The sequence below is a fragment of the Pinus tabuliformis genome, chromosome 7 (genome assembly GCF_031772625.1).
Source record: "Pinus tabuliformis cultivar Carrire ecotype Pingquan chromosome 7, CPIR1, whole genome shotgun sequence".
NCBI lineage: Eukaryota > Viridiplantae > Streptophyta > Pinopsida > Pinales > Pinaceae > Pinus > Pinus tabuliformis.
Window position 1 is genome coordinate 1,246,107,418 of NC_142293.1, and position 16,273 is coordinate 1,246,123,690.

General features: G+C 37.2%; 1 protein-coding gene across 1 annotated transcript; it reads left to right on the forward strand.

Annotated features, from left to right (window-relative positions):
• The first annotated feature begins 1,235 nt into the window (after positions 1-1,235).
• On the forward strand, positions 1,236-10,918 carry LOC149251884 (uncharacterized). Its single transcript, XM_089454016.1, has 22 exons — positions 1,236-1,312; positions 1,397-2,375; positions 2,469-2,586; positions 4,999-5,057; positions 5,247-5,310; positions 5,413-5,545; positions 5,697-5,754; positions 6,047-6,301; positions 6,509-6,613; positions 6,708-6,797; positions 6,904-7,065; positions 7,193-7,252; positions 7,348-7,446; positions 7,634-7,812; positions 8,104-8,362; positions 8,615-8,731; positions 8,825-8,914; positions 9,028-9,189; positions 9,411-9,470; positions 9,566-9,664; positions 9,853-10,031; positions 10,303-10,918. The coding sequence occupies exons 1-22, from the start codon at positions 1,236-1,238 to the stop codon at positions 10,457-10,459; spliced, it is 3,561 nt and encodes a 1,186-aa protein (XP_089310142.1). The 3' UTR covers positions 10,460-10,918.
• Positions 10,919-16,273: the final 5,355 nt, after the last annotated feature.

Sequence of the window (16,273 nt, forward strand, 5' to 3'; positions counted from 1 at the left end):
ACTCGAAAATTCATGAACAGAAAAATAACCCTCTAGCAGATTTAACCATTTATCTACGGCATCTGCGTCTATCTGACCCTCGAATATGGGGATTTCAAAATTAACTTGTACCTTAAAGGGTGTGGCGTTTCCAGAGTAGCTGCTGGAAGCCGATGCGTTGCTTCTGGGTAGCCGCTGAAGGATCTGGGCAAAGCTGTCCATCATCGCGTTCCGTTATCGCTCGAGGGCTTCTTCGAGCAAGATTTTGATGGGATCTCCTGCCCCCTCGTCTTTCTTCTCGTCCGCCATGGGAGGCCGTCGGGATTTGCGAGGCTGGTCTTGCAAAGGTTCAACCAGTTCAAGCCCTAACTCCTTATATCCCGACCTTGTTGGGGACATGCAAAGAAAAACAGAGAAAAAGCAGACTGCTCTGATACCACTGATCCGGATTTAAACAGGAACGCAATAGATTACAGAGATAACCATAAATACAGAGATGCGATAACCATAAAAACAGAGATGCAGCGGAAATAATACTTCATTTCATTACTGTAAAATACTGAAATATGCTTACAAATAGAAATAACCCAGCTAGGGCGATGGTAGCTTATCTCTGAGAAGAGATGTGTCGGCTACATGCCTCTGAACTGTTTCCAACTGTGTTACAATGAGGCTCGAAGGCCTATTTATTGTTGAGAAACAATGAAAAACCCTTCACATCCCGAAACCTAACCCTAGAAGATGAAACGCCAAATTGTGGGCCCCGTTTGGGTAAATTGGTACATCAATTTCCCGGGGTCGTAACTTTGGCATACGATCTCTGTTTGACGCGTACGATAGCTCGTTAGAAAGATCTATCCGAGTACTACCACTTTGGGAGGCAACATCAATCCATGGACCCATGTTGCCCCAGATTCCCAAAAAAACGTCGTTTAGGGCCTCAAAACGGCTCCGGAAGTTCAGGACCCGAAAAACTGCTAAAAATAGTAAGTTGTGCTACAATTAAGGAAACTGAAAATGCTGAGAAAGACAATGGTGGGGGTCCAGGTGGACTTGGCAGGTGGCCACCAATATCCACCTGGATCAGCAGTGCAGGGCAGAGACAGCTACTCAAGCGAATAGAGGTGAGAGAGGATGCCCAGGTGTCAAGATCGGTAAAGGGAGGAAGGCAATGACAGATGGAAAGTGAAGAGGTAGTTAGAGTAAATTCGTGGCAGGAGCAGTCGGCGGTAAGAGAGACTTAATACAGGTAAATTATGGGGAAGTCAGGGGAACCCCATCCCGAGACAATCATGCAGGAGAATAGGCGGCGGACAGAGAAAGAAGGCACGTGGTGAGTCCTTCGAGCGGTAGGCGAGGCAGGTGGACAGAAAGACAAAAGGGTAAGAAAGCTAGGCTAAGAGGCATTTGCATGCAGTAAGACAAGAGCTGAAGGTGGTGAAAGACAAGGGTTGGAGGACATCGAGCTGTGTTCGGTTTTCGCCTGCAAGAACTGGTATGTCCTCTCGGCTCCTACTCACGACTGTATGGAAAATATGATTTTAAAAGCAAAACACTGGTTAATGGTAATGATGTCCGTGGATGTGTTCATTGTTGAGGTTGGTCGTTTCTCTTGGGGTTTTGACCTGCTATCCTGGGGAGAATTCGACAGGCTTGTCACCCGAGGAAGGGGGTTTGGGAACCCTGGTCTTGGCCTCAGGGTAGATAGGTCCTGGGGTAAGGGCAGAAAGTCGAGTCGTAATGCAGCCTACTGGGATATCCATAGGGGTTTCCACAGTGGTTGTAGGAACATTCCTAACAAGCTGCTTTGGTTGAGAATGTGGCTCAGGAAGGAAGGTGTCTTAGTAATGTGCAGAGGGTTAGAAGGATCCTTAGAATTGTTAACAAGGTTGATATTCCTCAATCCAGAACTGAGCCTGGACTTGGAAAAGGTCTGTGGGAATAGAGGTAGTAACTGGGGTTGCAATTGGGGGAGGGAAATTGCTCTGAGAAAGCTTTTGCTTAGCTCCTTCGAGGGGACCCAATGGCGAAGGATAGCTCTCTCGTGGACCGATATGAGATTTTTAGCTTGGTGGGAGATTGAGAAGCAATCCCTTGCTCATTGGGGTGACAATACCCAGGGTAGGGTTGCAATTACAGTAGGGAGGAGGTGCAGGGAAGCCTCGAGGGAGTTGGGTAACTGGGCTCTTCAAATTCCTATGGGAAGCTACCAGAACGAAGGGGAGGTCATTATCCTCCAATTCTCAGAGGAGGGAGGGGGGAATCAGGTTGTCAATGAGGTTTACCATAGTTCTCAGGGCATGGAGCAATTAAAAATGCTCGCTCCAGAGAAGTCCCACCCAGAATGGGGGACGCATGAGGCCACTCTGATTAATATGTTGATAACTTACAATGTTGTATTCCTAGTTTTTGTTTTAGATAATATAAAAATCAGAGTGTAGAGAACTCTGGAGCCTCGGCACTCAAACCGTGCTCCATCTCATATACAGGTGCGCTGTTCGAAAAGGGATGAAAAAAGCCACAAGGGGAATAGGATGGCGAAGGAAGGTAACCAACCGAGAAAGAAAGGAAACAGAGGAATGGGAAAGGTCGGAAAAAAGATGAAAGGTTTGGAATCAACTTCTAGCAAAAGACCGAGCAAAAGAGGCAGGAAAATAGGGAAGGAGAGTATGCAGAACCTGAGCAATGCATACACCATAGGAACACCGTCTATGAAAGCAGTAATTTTCGAATGGGAAAGAGAACTAAATAATAACATAGAAAATCAAGAGATCGAGGCAGAGGAATGGGAAACAATTGTTAAAGACATTGGGAATACCAAAGGACTCCAAACATTGTTCCGCCAAACCATCCAGTAGTATTGGGTCACAAAAAACACCCTGGCCCATGTAATGACAACCTGTAAGGAAAGAGAAGACCGGGAGGAAGATAGACCAGCTGAGCCAAGTATGAAGGACCCGCAACGGGAGATACAATCTGTCCAATTGCAGTTGTACCACAACAACCTCACTGTGAATAGAATTGAACATAGCCTTCAGGATATGAAGAGAAGTGAAATCCCAGGCTCAAGCGTGAAAGCCCCAGCCCCTGTGGACTCATCAGATGACTGAAGCAGCCCTGTCAATATAATTTTGTCTTTCAAATTATTGACCGGAGAATCCACAATATGAACATTTTTATTCCAACGTTTCAAATCCCAAATGGGATCCATCTTCAGGGTTTTGTTTTAATAAAAATTATACAATAGATAAAGTTGCCAATGTAGCATGGATGGTAAGGAAAACTCTTTTTAAATTTTGGACGGTGTTTGATGCAGACAGGTGGCCAACAGAACTAGTTTCCTACGAGCAGGTTGAGGCCACCTGCAATTTTGTAGAAATTATACTTATTTTCATGAAATATCAATAGAAAAAGGATCCTACCAAGCTTACACCAAAAAAAAAAAAAAAAGATGAAATAGTTTTAAAAAATATTAACAAAACATCATCATCATATAGTTTATAACTAAAGATACATTATAAAGTGTTATATAATCTCAAATATACATTTATCACACACCTTATATTTTAAGGGTGAAATAATGATTTTTAAATGTGACTTGAAGTTGTTTGTGATTCTGGTTGTACTATATATGTGGACAAGTGACACTCATGCCACTAGTTCTTAACCATAAACCCCAGTTTACTCTATCATGATACACTTTATTAGAATATGGCAAGATAATTACCAAAAATAAAAATAAAAGGGGAGAGGAATTCAAACAATAAAATGACACTTAAAGATAGTTTCCTTAAACCATTTTTCTTTCTTTCTTTTTTATAGATTAAAAGGTGGAATTACCAATGGATTTCAAACCAGTGATCACTATCCATTCAAAACACTTTAAGTCAATTTTTAAAACAAAAATTATAATATTAATATAAATTCATTTAAATTTTAAATTTATAAAACATTTAAAAATATAAATATAAATTTAATATTTTCAAATTATATATATTACTAATTTTTCTCTAAATTTTAAACATTTTACGTAAAACTCATTTTATTATATAAACTTTATGTAAATGACATGTTATTATAATATAAATTACTACTATGTAATTTAAACACTTTACATAAAACCCATATTATTATTTTATAAACTTTACCTAAATAACATGTTATTACTATATAAATTACTACTATTTAATTTGTTAAATAAAATTGAAAATTCTTTTTTTTTTAATTTAGGCTTTTGTGATTTATTTTTGAATTATTGAGGAATTTTCAGGTGTAATTGAGAAGGAAAGAATCACATCATAGCATCCAACTAATGTGGTTCATCGTCAAAACAAGATGCAAAATCACATCATAGCATACAATTAAATATAACAATATAAAAATAATTAAGCTACAACAGTTAGAATATAACAACTAATTTTGACTCTAAAAATATAATTAATTAATAAAATATTTTAAAATGTTAAAATTAACCATTAAAAAAATTAATTAATAAATAATAAATTTATTTAATTATTTATTCCTAACATTTCACTTAATCTCTTGGAAATAAAAGTACGGGTACCCCGATCCATTAGGAACTACCCAAAACATACCCGTAGCCGTTAGGAACTACAATGTCTTAAGCAAATTACCTTTAAAAGAAGAGAGGAGGAAGAGTGTTATGCCCGTTGGAATTTCCAATCCAAAGTCACTCCATCTAAGTTAAATCTCTATACTTGATCTCGTTCAGTCACTTCCTTTTTCTTAGCACAGGTTGGCTCCATGCCATGAACAAAGCTGCTCTTGAATTTATATTATAGATTCCTGGGTGTCTCTCTGCAAAAATTGCCATTGCCAAAATGTATAGAATTTGGAGTTTGGGGCTCGAATGGATATGATGTTATGAAAGAATCAAATGATCGGCCTGCCTGCTAAGCTGTTAAACATCTAGGCTGGCCTGCCTAGTACATTTTGATGTGTAACTACTTTGAAACTGAGATCATTAAACAACCATCTGATTTTCGTTTTGGAACGTAGGGTGTACTCAGTCTGATACTACGGGAGCCAAGTCTGTCTTGGGAATAACTCGGGGATCAGTAAGCGAAGCATAAGCGTGTTCTTGTTGTATTCAATATCTGCCAAAACAGTCGGCATTAGCAAATTCCAGCACTCCTAAATTAAAATTTTGCCAGGGTAACCCATAATTCGATCTGCTAGATGCCCTTTGGAATACGAAATATAGACTGTTATTTTTGTGATTTTGTTTTTGGTACTTCTGGGTGCAGGAACAGGACCGCTGCGAGATGGAGAACAGGTGCATTGTTCCCAAGCCAGCAGTGGCAGCAAAAGGTAAGTGGGTTTCTTGAAAACTTGCATTGTTTACAAGTGCTTAGACTAAATAAGATTTCTTCTTCTTCTTTTTTTCTAAGATGTGTGCGTGGAAAATGGCAGGCCCTGCAATGGCGGCACCCAATCAGAAAGCGCTGCAAGCCAACAACAAAAATAGGAAGGCCTTAGGGGACATTGGCAATCTGGTGGGAGCTCGGAACGCCAAATGCAATATCAACAAAGATGCCGTGATGGAGTATGTTGTTTGATGTTATTTATTATCCTTTAGATGTATAAATTGAATCAATCTGCTGTTGTGTTTCTGCTTCTTTCCATTTTGTTGTTCTATTTGGTAGCTTCTGCTTCTAATGTCATGTACTCCACTATTGGATTAACTACTGTTTCAGGAGGTCTAGAGTAAACTTGGTTGTCAATGCCAACAAGGGAGCCAATCCCAGCACTCAGGTAAGTTTAATCAGAGTCAATTAAGCAAGCTGAAAGATTGATTTCTTGTAGAACTCTTAAACGGGGTCTACGGTTTTCAAAGGACAATCTCCCAGGGAATTGAACTACCAACCGGGCAAAACCTCTGTATTCAGCCACCTGCTTTATCGATCTTCCTGCCTAGTATTCTGTTTTTCTGGGCATGTTTAATTTGTTGCTCTTTGTTTTCATTCCACAGCCCTCATTCTGTTCTCTATTTTCTGTGAGCCCAAGTATGGAATCTCACTCTTTAGTTTTCCGATTTTGACTCCAGCAATTCCAGCCACATGATATTGTCGTTAAGGCAGGAGCGAAAGCAGAGGCAAAGGTAATCCGGGGAAACAAACAGAGGCGTATTATCAGAAGGAAGGCTCAGAATGACACTGCTACGCAAAAGGACACTGTCGTTTCTGTCGGTCATAGCATAGACTCAAGTGCACAAGGTGGGGGATTACAAGCACCTAGCCAACTCAAAGCAACAAAACCTATAGCACAGTCACAGACTACAGTGCTAACAGCTCGAAGTGAGGTCTGTCTTATTGATTAAGTTTATTAGTTCTCTGATTCTTTTCTTGTTTTGAATTAACTACTGGCCCAAATCCAAATATACACAAGCCAAAGGTACCCACATCCACACCCAATTACTAAGGGGTTTTATAGCTGTAAGATAGCTTTGTGTTTATTTATGATGTAGGTTGGATAATAATGATTAATAATCTTGATGGGGGTATTTCAGGACATGCAAGAGGTTCTCCCTAGCATTGATGATGGAGACCTTGAAAACCAATTGGAAGTTGTGGAATATGTTGAAGACATATACAAGTTCTATCGGAAGATTGAGGTATGTTTCTCTATCAATGATTGAAGATTTGTGTGAATGTGAAGGTAAATTTTTTATTTTCATTTAGTAATCATTGGCAGCCCCGTATGTCCAGAACACGAGTTGTGTGCCTCCAGATTATATGAAAAGGCAGGATGAAATCAACGAGACAATGAGGGCAATGCTGATTAGTTGGTTGATAGAGGTACAGATTAGTTCCATTCTAATTTTTTTTGCTGCCAATCTTAGATCTAAAAGAGCTTTATGTGGGCAATTTCTTAGGCTTTACTCTGAAATATTAAATTTTGCAGGTGCATCTGAAATGTGAACTAATGCCAGAAACATTGTATCTCACCGTATACATTATGGATAGATACCTTTCTATTCAGATTGTTAGAAAGTGGGAATTACAATTAGTGGGTATCACTGCGATGCTTATGGCTTGCAAATATCAAGATACCCGTGCTCCTCAGGTAGGATGACTTACTGACATCCATAAGCATTAGTGTAAGGAAACCTTTTGTCTATATCTAATTGATAGAATACCTGGTTGGCTCTTGAATATTGACATAATAAGAATCAATTCATATTTGGCTACAGGTCAATGAATTGATCCGCATCTCAGGATACCAATACACATCCAAAATGATAGTGGCCATGGTAATTATCTTTAACTGATGTCTTTCTGTTTTATTAAATTACAATAGATTTCAAAGATTCAGTGTGACTGATACTTTGATAATAATACTTGGCAGGAGCATACAATATTAAATCGACTGAATTTCAATCTTTCCGTTCCCACTCCATATGTATTCCTTGTCAGGTTTATGAAGGCAGCTGGTCCTGACAAAGTGGTAAAGTGATGAACTCCATTGTTTCTTTTGTATTGTCAGAATAACCTTCTGATGTATTGATCAAATTGACTTTCAAAATGCCCCTGGAGAATTGAGATTGTGGTTTAAATATCTTTTCTTCATTGTATTTCCTAATAATCCTCTCCTGTACTGCTAAGAAATAAAATTTATTATAACAATGGTTCAGATGGAAAATCTAGCATTCTACTTGGTTGAGCTGTGTTTGCTTCATTACAAAATGATCAAATACAGTCCATCAATGCTTGCTGCTGCTGCTGTCTACACTGCTCAATGCACTTTGAAGAAGGATCCATGTTGGAGTAAAACACTTGTTCTTCACACAGGCTACTCTAAAGAAGATCTCAAGTAAGTCTTCTAGTTCTCAAGGCACCATGCTTCTAATGCGTTTATCCTTCTAAAGGATGCTATTTCCTAAATAACATAGGCATTTTCATGAATTACGCAATCTGTAGATTATATAGCCAAAACATAGTGGGCCACCTACAACACTAATTTAGTCACAACCTGTCTGAAATTGTATCTAATTCTAGATATGGGAAAGATGAACGAATGTGCACATCAAAATGTCTGTGGTGTGTGCACATTTAGTTAACTCTGTACCTTGTTAAGGAATAACATTTGATTTACATGTTCCAGGGAATGTGCACACTTCATGGTTGACTTCCACTTAAGTGCAGGAGGAAATGAACTGAGAGTTGTTCATGAGAAGTATTCAGATCAAATTTTTGGCTATGTTGCTTTTTTAAGCCCTGCCAACTTACCTGATGATGACAGTTGCACCACCAGCAATTACGCTGCCATTTGTATCAGTGATAACATAGACTCAAGTGCACAAGAAGGGGGAAGGAAACACACTGCACCATCATTGACTGCAATGCTAACAGCTCAAAGTGAGGTCTGTGTCACTCTCTTATACTTTTCTTGTTTGGTAATTGGTACTGGTTCAACAAATATACACAAACCAAAGAGTATCCATGTCCACTCCAAATTACTAGCAAGTTTTATAGCCTTAAGATAGCTTTGTGTTTAATCATGTTGTAAGTTGGATGAAAATGATTAGTTATCTTGATAGCCTCAAGTTAGTGTTTGTTTATTTATGATGTAAGTTGGCTGAAAATGATTAATAATCTTGATAAGGGTATTTCAGGATGCATTCAGGGATTCCCATCAGGTGCTCCCTAGCATTGATGATGGAAACATTGAAAACCAATTGGCGGTTGTTGAATACGTTGAAGATATATACAAATTCTACAGGACAATTGAGGTATGTTTCTCTGTCAATGATTGCAGTTTCTTGTGAGTGTGAAGGTAAAATTTTATTTTCCTCAACTAAAATTTGGTATTCATGTATGCCCAGGAGATGAGTTGCGTACCTCCAGATTATATGAGAAATCAGGTTAAAATCAACGCAAAGATGAGGGCAATCGTGATTGATTGGTTGATGGAGGTACAACTTTGTTCATATGCTAGTTCCATTTGCTGTCAAATTTAGATGTAAAAGAGGTTTATATGGAGTCTGGACTATCTCTTAGGCCTGACGTCAAAATTTTAAATTTTCAGGTGCATCTGAAATTTGAGCTAATGCCAGAGACGTTGTATCTCACTGTGAACATCATTGATAGATACCTTTCTGTTCAGAGTGTTGCAAGGAGGAATTTGCCATTAGTGGGTATCGCTGCATTGTTTATAGCTAGCAAATATGAAGAAGTCTGGCCTCCAGAGGTAGGATGACTTAGTGGCATCTGTAAAGTAAGGATGGGTGTAAGGAAACCTTTAATGTATATATCTAATTAATAGAAGACCTTGTTCGCTGCTGAAAAGTACATACACTACTGCAATCTCTACTTGTAGTGAAGATTACCCTTTATTTTGAAATCAGCGCAATAAATATATCATAATGGGTAACAGAATATTGATAAGAGCTGGTTCATACTTGGCTTCAGGTCAATGACTTCATCTGCGTCTTCCCAAAAGAATGCATGCCAGAACAGATAGTGGCCATGGTAATTAGCTCTAACTGATAATTCTTTGTCATTGGATTGCAACATAGTCTCCAAAGATTTAGTTTGACTGATCAATTGATAATAAATCTTCGCAGGAGTCTGCAATATTAAAACAATTGAAGTTCAAGCTTACAATTCCCACTCCATATGTATTCCTCCTCAGGTTTCTGAAGGCAGCTGGTCCCGACAAAGTGGTAAAGATCTGAATCACACTTCTTTTATATTGTCGAAATAATCCTCTGTGGCATTGATCAAATCTGCTTTCAAAAATGCCTCAGAAAATCTAGCATTCTTCTTGGTTTAAATTACTTTTCTTCATTGTAGTCCTAATAATACTCTGCTGTACTGACAAGTCATAAAATCTATTATCAAAATGCTTCAGATGGAAAATCTGGCATTCTTCTTGGTTGAACTGTGTTTGCTTCAGTACATAATGATTAAGTACAGTCCATCAATGATTGCTGCTGCTGCTGTCTATACTGCTCGATGCACTTTGAGGAAGGATCCATGTTGGAATAAAACACTTACCCTTCATACAGGCTACTCTGAATCGGACCTCAAGTAAGACTTCTCATTTTTAAGGCATCATGCTTTTAGTGATTTTATCCTTCTAAAGAATTCCTACTCCTGGACATTTTTTATTTCTTCATCAATTACAGGCAGGCATTGTTGATCAGCTATGGCCAGAACATTGTGTCTTGGTCAACTATAAGTTGGAACTCAGCTACTGACATCCTGTCTGAATTGTATCTAATACTAACTGTCTGGAGGTGTGTGAACATTTTGTTAACTCTGTACATTGAGGTAATGACATTTATGTGCATTGTTCCAGGGAATGTGCGCATTTCATGGTTGACTTTCACCTAAATGCGGGAGTAAATAAGCTGAGAGCTGTTCATGAGAAGTATTCAGATCCAGTTTTTGGCTATGTTGCTTTTTTAATCCCTGCCAAATTACCTGTAAAAGACAGTTGCAACCCCAACAACTGATCAACATGCATGCCAAGTTACCTGTTGAAGACAGTTGCAGCCCCAACAACTGATCAACATGCATACCAGAATTACTTCAGGACCCTAATTAAAGGTTGCGCATTCTTCAAGTTGGGTGGAAACCTGGTATTGATGGTGTTGTTCATGTAAATAGCTCTTGACAAAATATATGTCAACTTCTAGTTGAGTTTTTTCATACCTTGAAAAATCTCATTAATACTGAACAGTTATTCTTCACTCGCAGGATAAGTACTAGATCTTTTGAATTGCCCCACTCTGAAGTGACATAAACGGGCAACATCCTTAGATTTAGAGTTAGCATTACGGCTTTCTTTTGTTTATCATGTGAATTTGGATTTTCCCAATATAATTCACCATGTGACATTATTTGTTTGTTCATGGGCTTTGAGTATGTCTTAATACTCATAGCATCTCTGTATAAAAGTACACAAGCAAATAGACCAGCAGTTTAAATGTAAATTTGCCACAGTAGAGTTAAATGGAATTAGGTCGCTGCCTCAACCTTTTCTAACCAATGTGAATTCAAAGACCAAGAAACATGAATGAAATTTGGATGCAATTTTTTCTGCAGTTTAACTTGGAACAACATCCCGGGAAAGGCCCCGGATAGATTACTCTTCATCATAAGGTTGGCCTCAACCTTTTCTAACCAATGTGAATTTCAAAGACCAAGAAGCATGAATGAAATTTGGACGCAATTTTTTCTGCAGTTTAACTTGGAACAAGATCCCGGGAAAGGCCCCTACCCTCGGGTAGATTACTCTTCATCATAAGGTTGGCCTCAGGGCATTATGCTATGACAGCCACTGCTGAATTACTTGTCAACCAATGCATTTCGAATAATAATGACGAGATATATATATATAAACAATTTTTTTGTTTTTAAACTAGGACGAGAATTTTGTATTAAAAACTAGGACGAGAATTTTGTATTAAGCAAAACTATGTGGCTGCATACACAACTGAACCACAACAGAATGAATACTATAGGAAAAAATTCTTCAATGATTTTAAAGAACCATCATTTTCCTAACACAAAAAGAAGAGAGAGATCCAATACTAAACCTTTTGAGACTTGAGCCTACTGCATCTTGAGAACAGGAGTAGATTCTTACAAATTACTTGAGAACAAGAGTAGATTCTTACAAATTACTTGCACAAGATAATACAAAAACAATATTTTTTAAGATTTAATAGGCACTGGCCCCAATAAGACCAGCAGAGGTACCAGATTTTGGGGGTTTCTTACTTCGATCTTTTATGTTTCTTATTAATGGAAGGGAAGATTGTTGTTTGATTTTTAGAACATCTAAATAAGAAGGAGAAGAAGAGGAGGGAATGACCTCCTTCTCTTCCTCCAAAGTGGCCTCTTCTTCCTTCTTATCTTGAGGAGGGATTTTGTCAATATCCTTAGGAGAAGTATCTTCCTTGGCGGGTGAATTGATGTTCTCTAAGGCATTTGATCTGGATCTTGAGTTAAGAATGAAGATTTATAGGACTCAATGGATTTGCAATAATGACATGTTGACATTAGTTTATAAAGCCGTGTTGTATTCAGTAGTAGTTAAGAATGAATACTTAAGGGATGTTGAATAATTTTGTTTATAAAGATGGTCACAATGGATTTAGAATAATGATATGATAACATTTGTTTATAAAGTTGTGATGCATTTAATAGTAGTTAAGAATAAATGGATGATGATTGACTTGAGGGATTTTGAATAATTTTGAATAATTTTGTTTTTAAAGATGGTCTCACCTAGTGATGTATTGTATTTAGGAGGGATTAAGAATGAATGAACAATGAATGTGTGACAATGAGATTGTTTGAATTGTAACATGGTGAACTAATTTATATATGAAATAAAGTATATTATGAAATAATTATGGATTGCCAAAGTAATTGCAGTTTTAAATTATAATTGATTTTATTGTCACAGATATAACATTATTTATTTACCCTACGGAATTGTGTGAATCTCCAAACATGTAATGGTTCATCCATGAATTTCATAGAGTATATATGAAGTGAAATAATTAATGGATTTTAATTTTTTGAAGACAATGTGTAGGTATGCTAATCAAGCGGAATATGATATTTTGACACCAAGGAAAATTGATGTGACAACTCAATTTGCATGAAACATGATATCATACCCGTTAGTTTGGAGCTTGGATTTAGCCATCTTAGAGGTGCAAATAAATTGGGATTGATGCATGAGTTTACATGTTAGAGACTTTGAGATTTCTCCATATTGCCTTAAAGTTGGCTTTGCATCATGAATCCTTCATTAATTTCTCACATGATGGGATGAACATCAATATAAAACCTTGGTGGGAGGGTGTGAGGAAGGGGTTTCTTTCCTTCAAATGAGCTTTTTGCTTCATGATTACTTTATTAATTTCTCACATATATAAAACCTTTCAGGGATGGTGTTAAGGTCTTTTTTTTGTAGGGGGAAGGGTGTTGGAAAGATTTCTTTTGGTTGTGGGCGGAGTTGGGTAGTGTGTATCAACTTAGGGTCCAACTATGTGGAAAGATTTGGAGGGCGTGACTTAATGTTAAATTTGAAACATCTCTTGGATAATTAAAGACAAGTTTATGGTCTTTGTACTTAATAAAATTCTTAAACGAGCTATGTAAATCTCTAAACAAGCAATAATGTCATCCACAAATTTCAATAGAAAGGGAACATACAAAGTGAAATAGTCATTGGACTTGGGCTTTTGAAGACAACTTTCTCATGTGGAATGTGGAATGTGGTCCTTTGATGTGCCCATCAAAGTTGATGGGACAAATCAACTATATGCCAAAGGAGACTCTCAGACAATATTTTATCGTCCTCTTAAGATGCTTTATAGCTTGGATGTAACCACCCTTGAGAGAGAGCTAAAATTGGGAGTAATGCATGACCTTAGTTTTTAGAGGATTTTTGAGATCTATCTATATTGGCTTCAAAAGGGCCTTCTAGATCACCTCACAAATTTCTTGCATGGTGAGATAAGCATCAATAGAAAACCTTAGGGGAAAGGTGTGGAGTGAGAATAGGGGGAGGAAGCAAGTGGTGACTACCCAAGATTTATATATGTAGAAAGATTTGAAGGGGATGGTTATTTCAAAATTTAAATATACTCATGTAAAATTTGGAATGTGGTGCTTTGATTCCCATAAAGTTGACGGGACAAATCTAAATTTGTGCTAAAGGGGACTCTCAGAAAACATGATATCATCCTCTTGAGACTCAAGAGCTTCGATTTAGCCACCCTAGAGACACAACTAAAACTGGGAGTAATGCATGAGCTTGATTATTAGAGGATTTCAAGACCTATCTATATTGGCTTCACATGGACCTTGGACATCACCTCATGAATTCATTTCTTAATTTTGTGCATGGAGAGTCAGAACATAAATACAAAACCTTTGGGGAAGGTTGTGGAGTGAGAAAGTGGAGTGGGGGAGTTGAGGGATGGGGGGATCAAGGGGTGATTATCCTAGATCTATATATGTGGGGATGGGTGGGGAAGTGATAACCTTGGATCCAACAACATGGAAATATTTAGAGGAGATGATTTTATGTCAAAATTGAAACATCTCATGGATAATTAAATTTTATACTCTATAAAACTCTTAAAGGACTTGTGTGAATCTCTAAACAAGCAATGATGGAGGGTATACCAAGTGAAATAGTCTCTAGACTTGGGCTTTTGAAGACAACCTACTCATGTGGAATGGAACAAATAATTTTGTGTTAAAGGGGGTTTTAGGCAACATGATATAATCCTTTTGACATAATCTAGAGCTCGAATTTAACTGTGCTAGGAGTCATGCACAAGCTCAATTATTAGAGGCTTTTTGAGATCTATCTATATTGGCTTCAAGTGAGCCTTGCAGATTGCCTCATGAATTCCGTTATCAATTTCTTGCATGGTGAGATGAGCATCAATAGAAAACTTTGGGGGAAGGGTGTGGAGTGGGAAGGGTGGGGACCAAGGGACATGTGTTTTCTTTGTGAGCACTGAGGACAAGGTTGGAAGCTATGGAAATTCGAATAAGCAATGACAAACTCCAATAAATAGGTATGAATCTCTCATCTCACTCTTTTCATTAGTGTTTTCATCTATGATTTTATTGCAATAGACTTAGGGAAATCCTTATATTTGTGTTTTGTTTTCTTATAGATCTGGGTACCGGATCTAGGGAGATTGGTCTTGTCCACAAGAACGATTTAATTTCCAACTATAAAGTCCATTATCTAATGTCTTTCAAACAATGATTTCATTTTCTTGATTGTTGCATTGGATCTATGATTTGTCTTGATACTTCAATTTCCATAGGGAAAACGCTTCTATTCTAGACTTGAAAACCTATGTGCAAAGAATATGCGTACATATGTTCCAGACAAGCCCTGAAAACAAATAGTCACGTGAAGGAGTATAAAAATGTAAAGTTGGTTAGGCTGACAAACAAAATTAATTGCAAGTGGATATATATATATATAAATAACTGGCAAGACATATGGGTATGGAGTTTTTGAGAACATCACCATTAGTTTAAACATGCATAATAGTTTTTGCAATATCAAACTACTATTATTATCTCATTGGCTTTCTCAGGTGCCATAGACATTCCTTATTATCTCACCTATTTTACTTTCTACATGGCTCTCGCAAGGACCCACCATGAAATCTTCACAAAAACACTTATGTACTCGAATCGTGAACCTTGGGAACTTTCAATAATTTAATCTGCACATAGGGGAATTGTTGGAAACATTAGACATGGGGTATTAATATTCTACATGCTTATTTTAGACCATGTGGCTTTGCTTCACTATATTCACTCCTTTACATTAACAACATCGTAGGTGCATTCAGTGACTCATGCAATTAACTTATATTCATGAGGTAGGCAAGGTTGCTTGGCATGCAAATTTCCTTTGGCTGATTTTTGAAATGTGAATTTGCTAGATGGTTGTTTCTAATAAAGGTTCGTAACAATCTCACTTAGGTACACCAATGACCAACATATATGTAGAGGTTACCAACGAGTATGTAGAGGGTATTTTCTGTTGCATTCAATGTTGTGGGACCTTTTCTTTTTTCATGATAATGTGTGTTCGTAGCTCTTATTACAAAGTTGGATTCATGTTGTTTGCTTAACATCTTTAGAGTAAAAAATGGTGGTAATTTAGTTCTATCTATGGTTATTATTGTTCTATAGTAAATGGAATGAATAAAAGTAATCTATCATTACAGTTTTATCTTTTCAAATTTTGGAGGTGAAAAAAACATCAAATTCTGAAAAATTGTGAATTTTTTTGCACTCTAAGAGATTTATCCCTCTCGATGCATGATAGGCAAGTGTTAAAATGTAGCTATACTCACATGTAATTGTCTATAGAATTGAGTTTGATAATATAACTCATTATATAATTTCTTTCGGTAATATGCGTCAACCATATACTTGTGTCTGACAATATATGCTTACTATATTGACATCTATAGATTTATTATATTCATTTTATTTTCTTTTATTATCTCAAGATTTTTGGCAATGTGTTTCCTGTAATTCAATTCACAATTTATCCCATGTTGTTAGATATCAATATGTAATGTAATTCACTCCCATCTTTAGCATACAAATATTAATATTTTCACATACTAATATTGATACTTTCACTAATAATGTTTATTCACTTTGAAGTGTATTATCATTAAAATTAATACATTGATTAAAAACCAACCTAGATCCATCTTAACCTTGGATCTATCAAGCACCGAGAGGGATCAAAT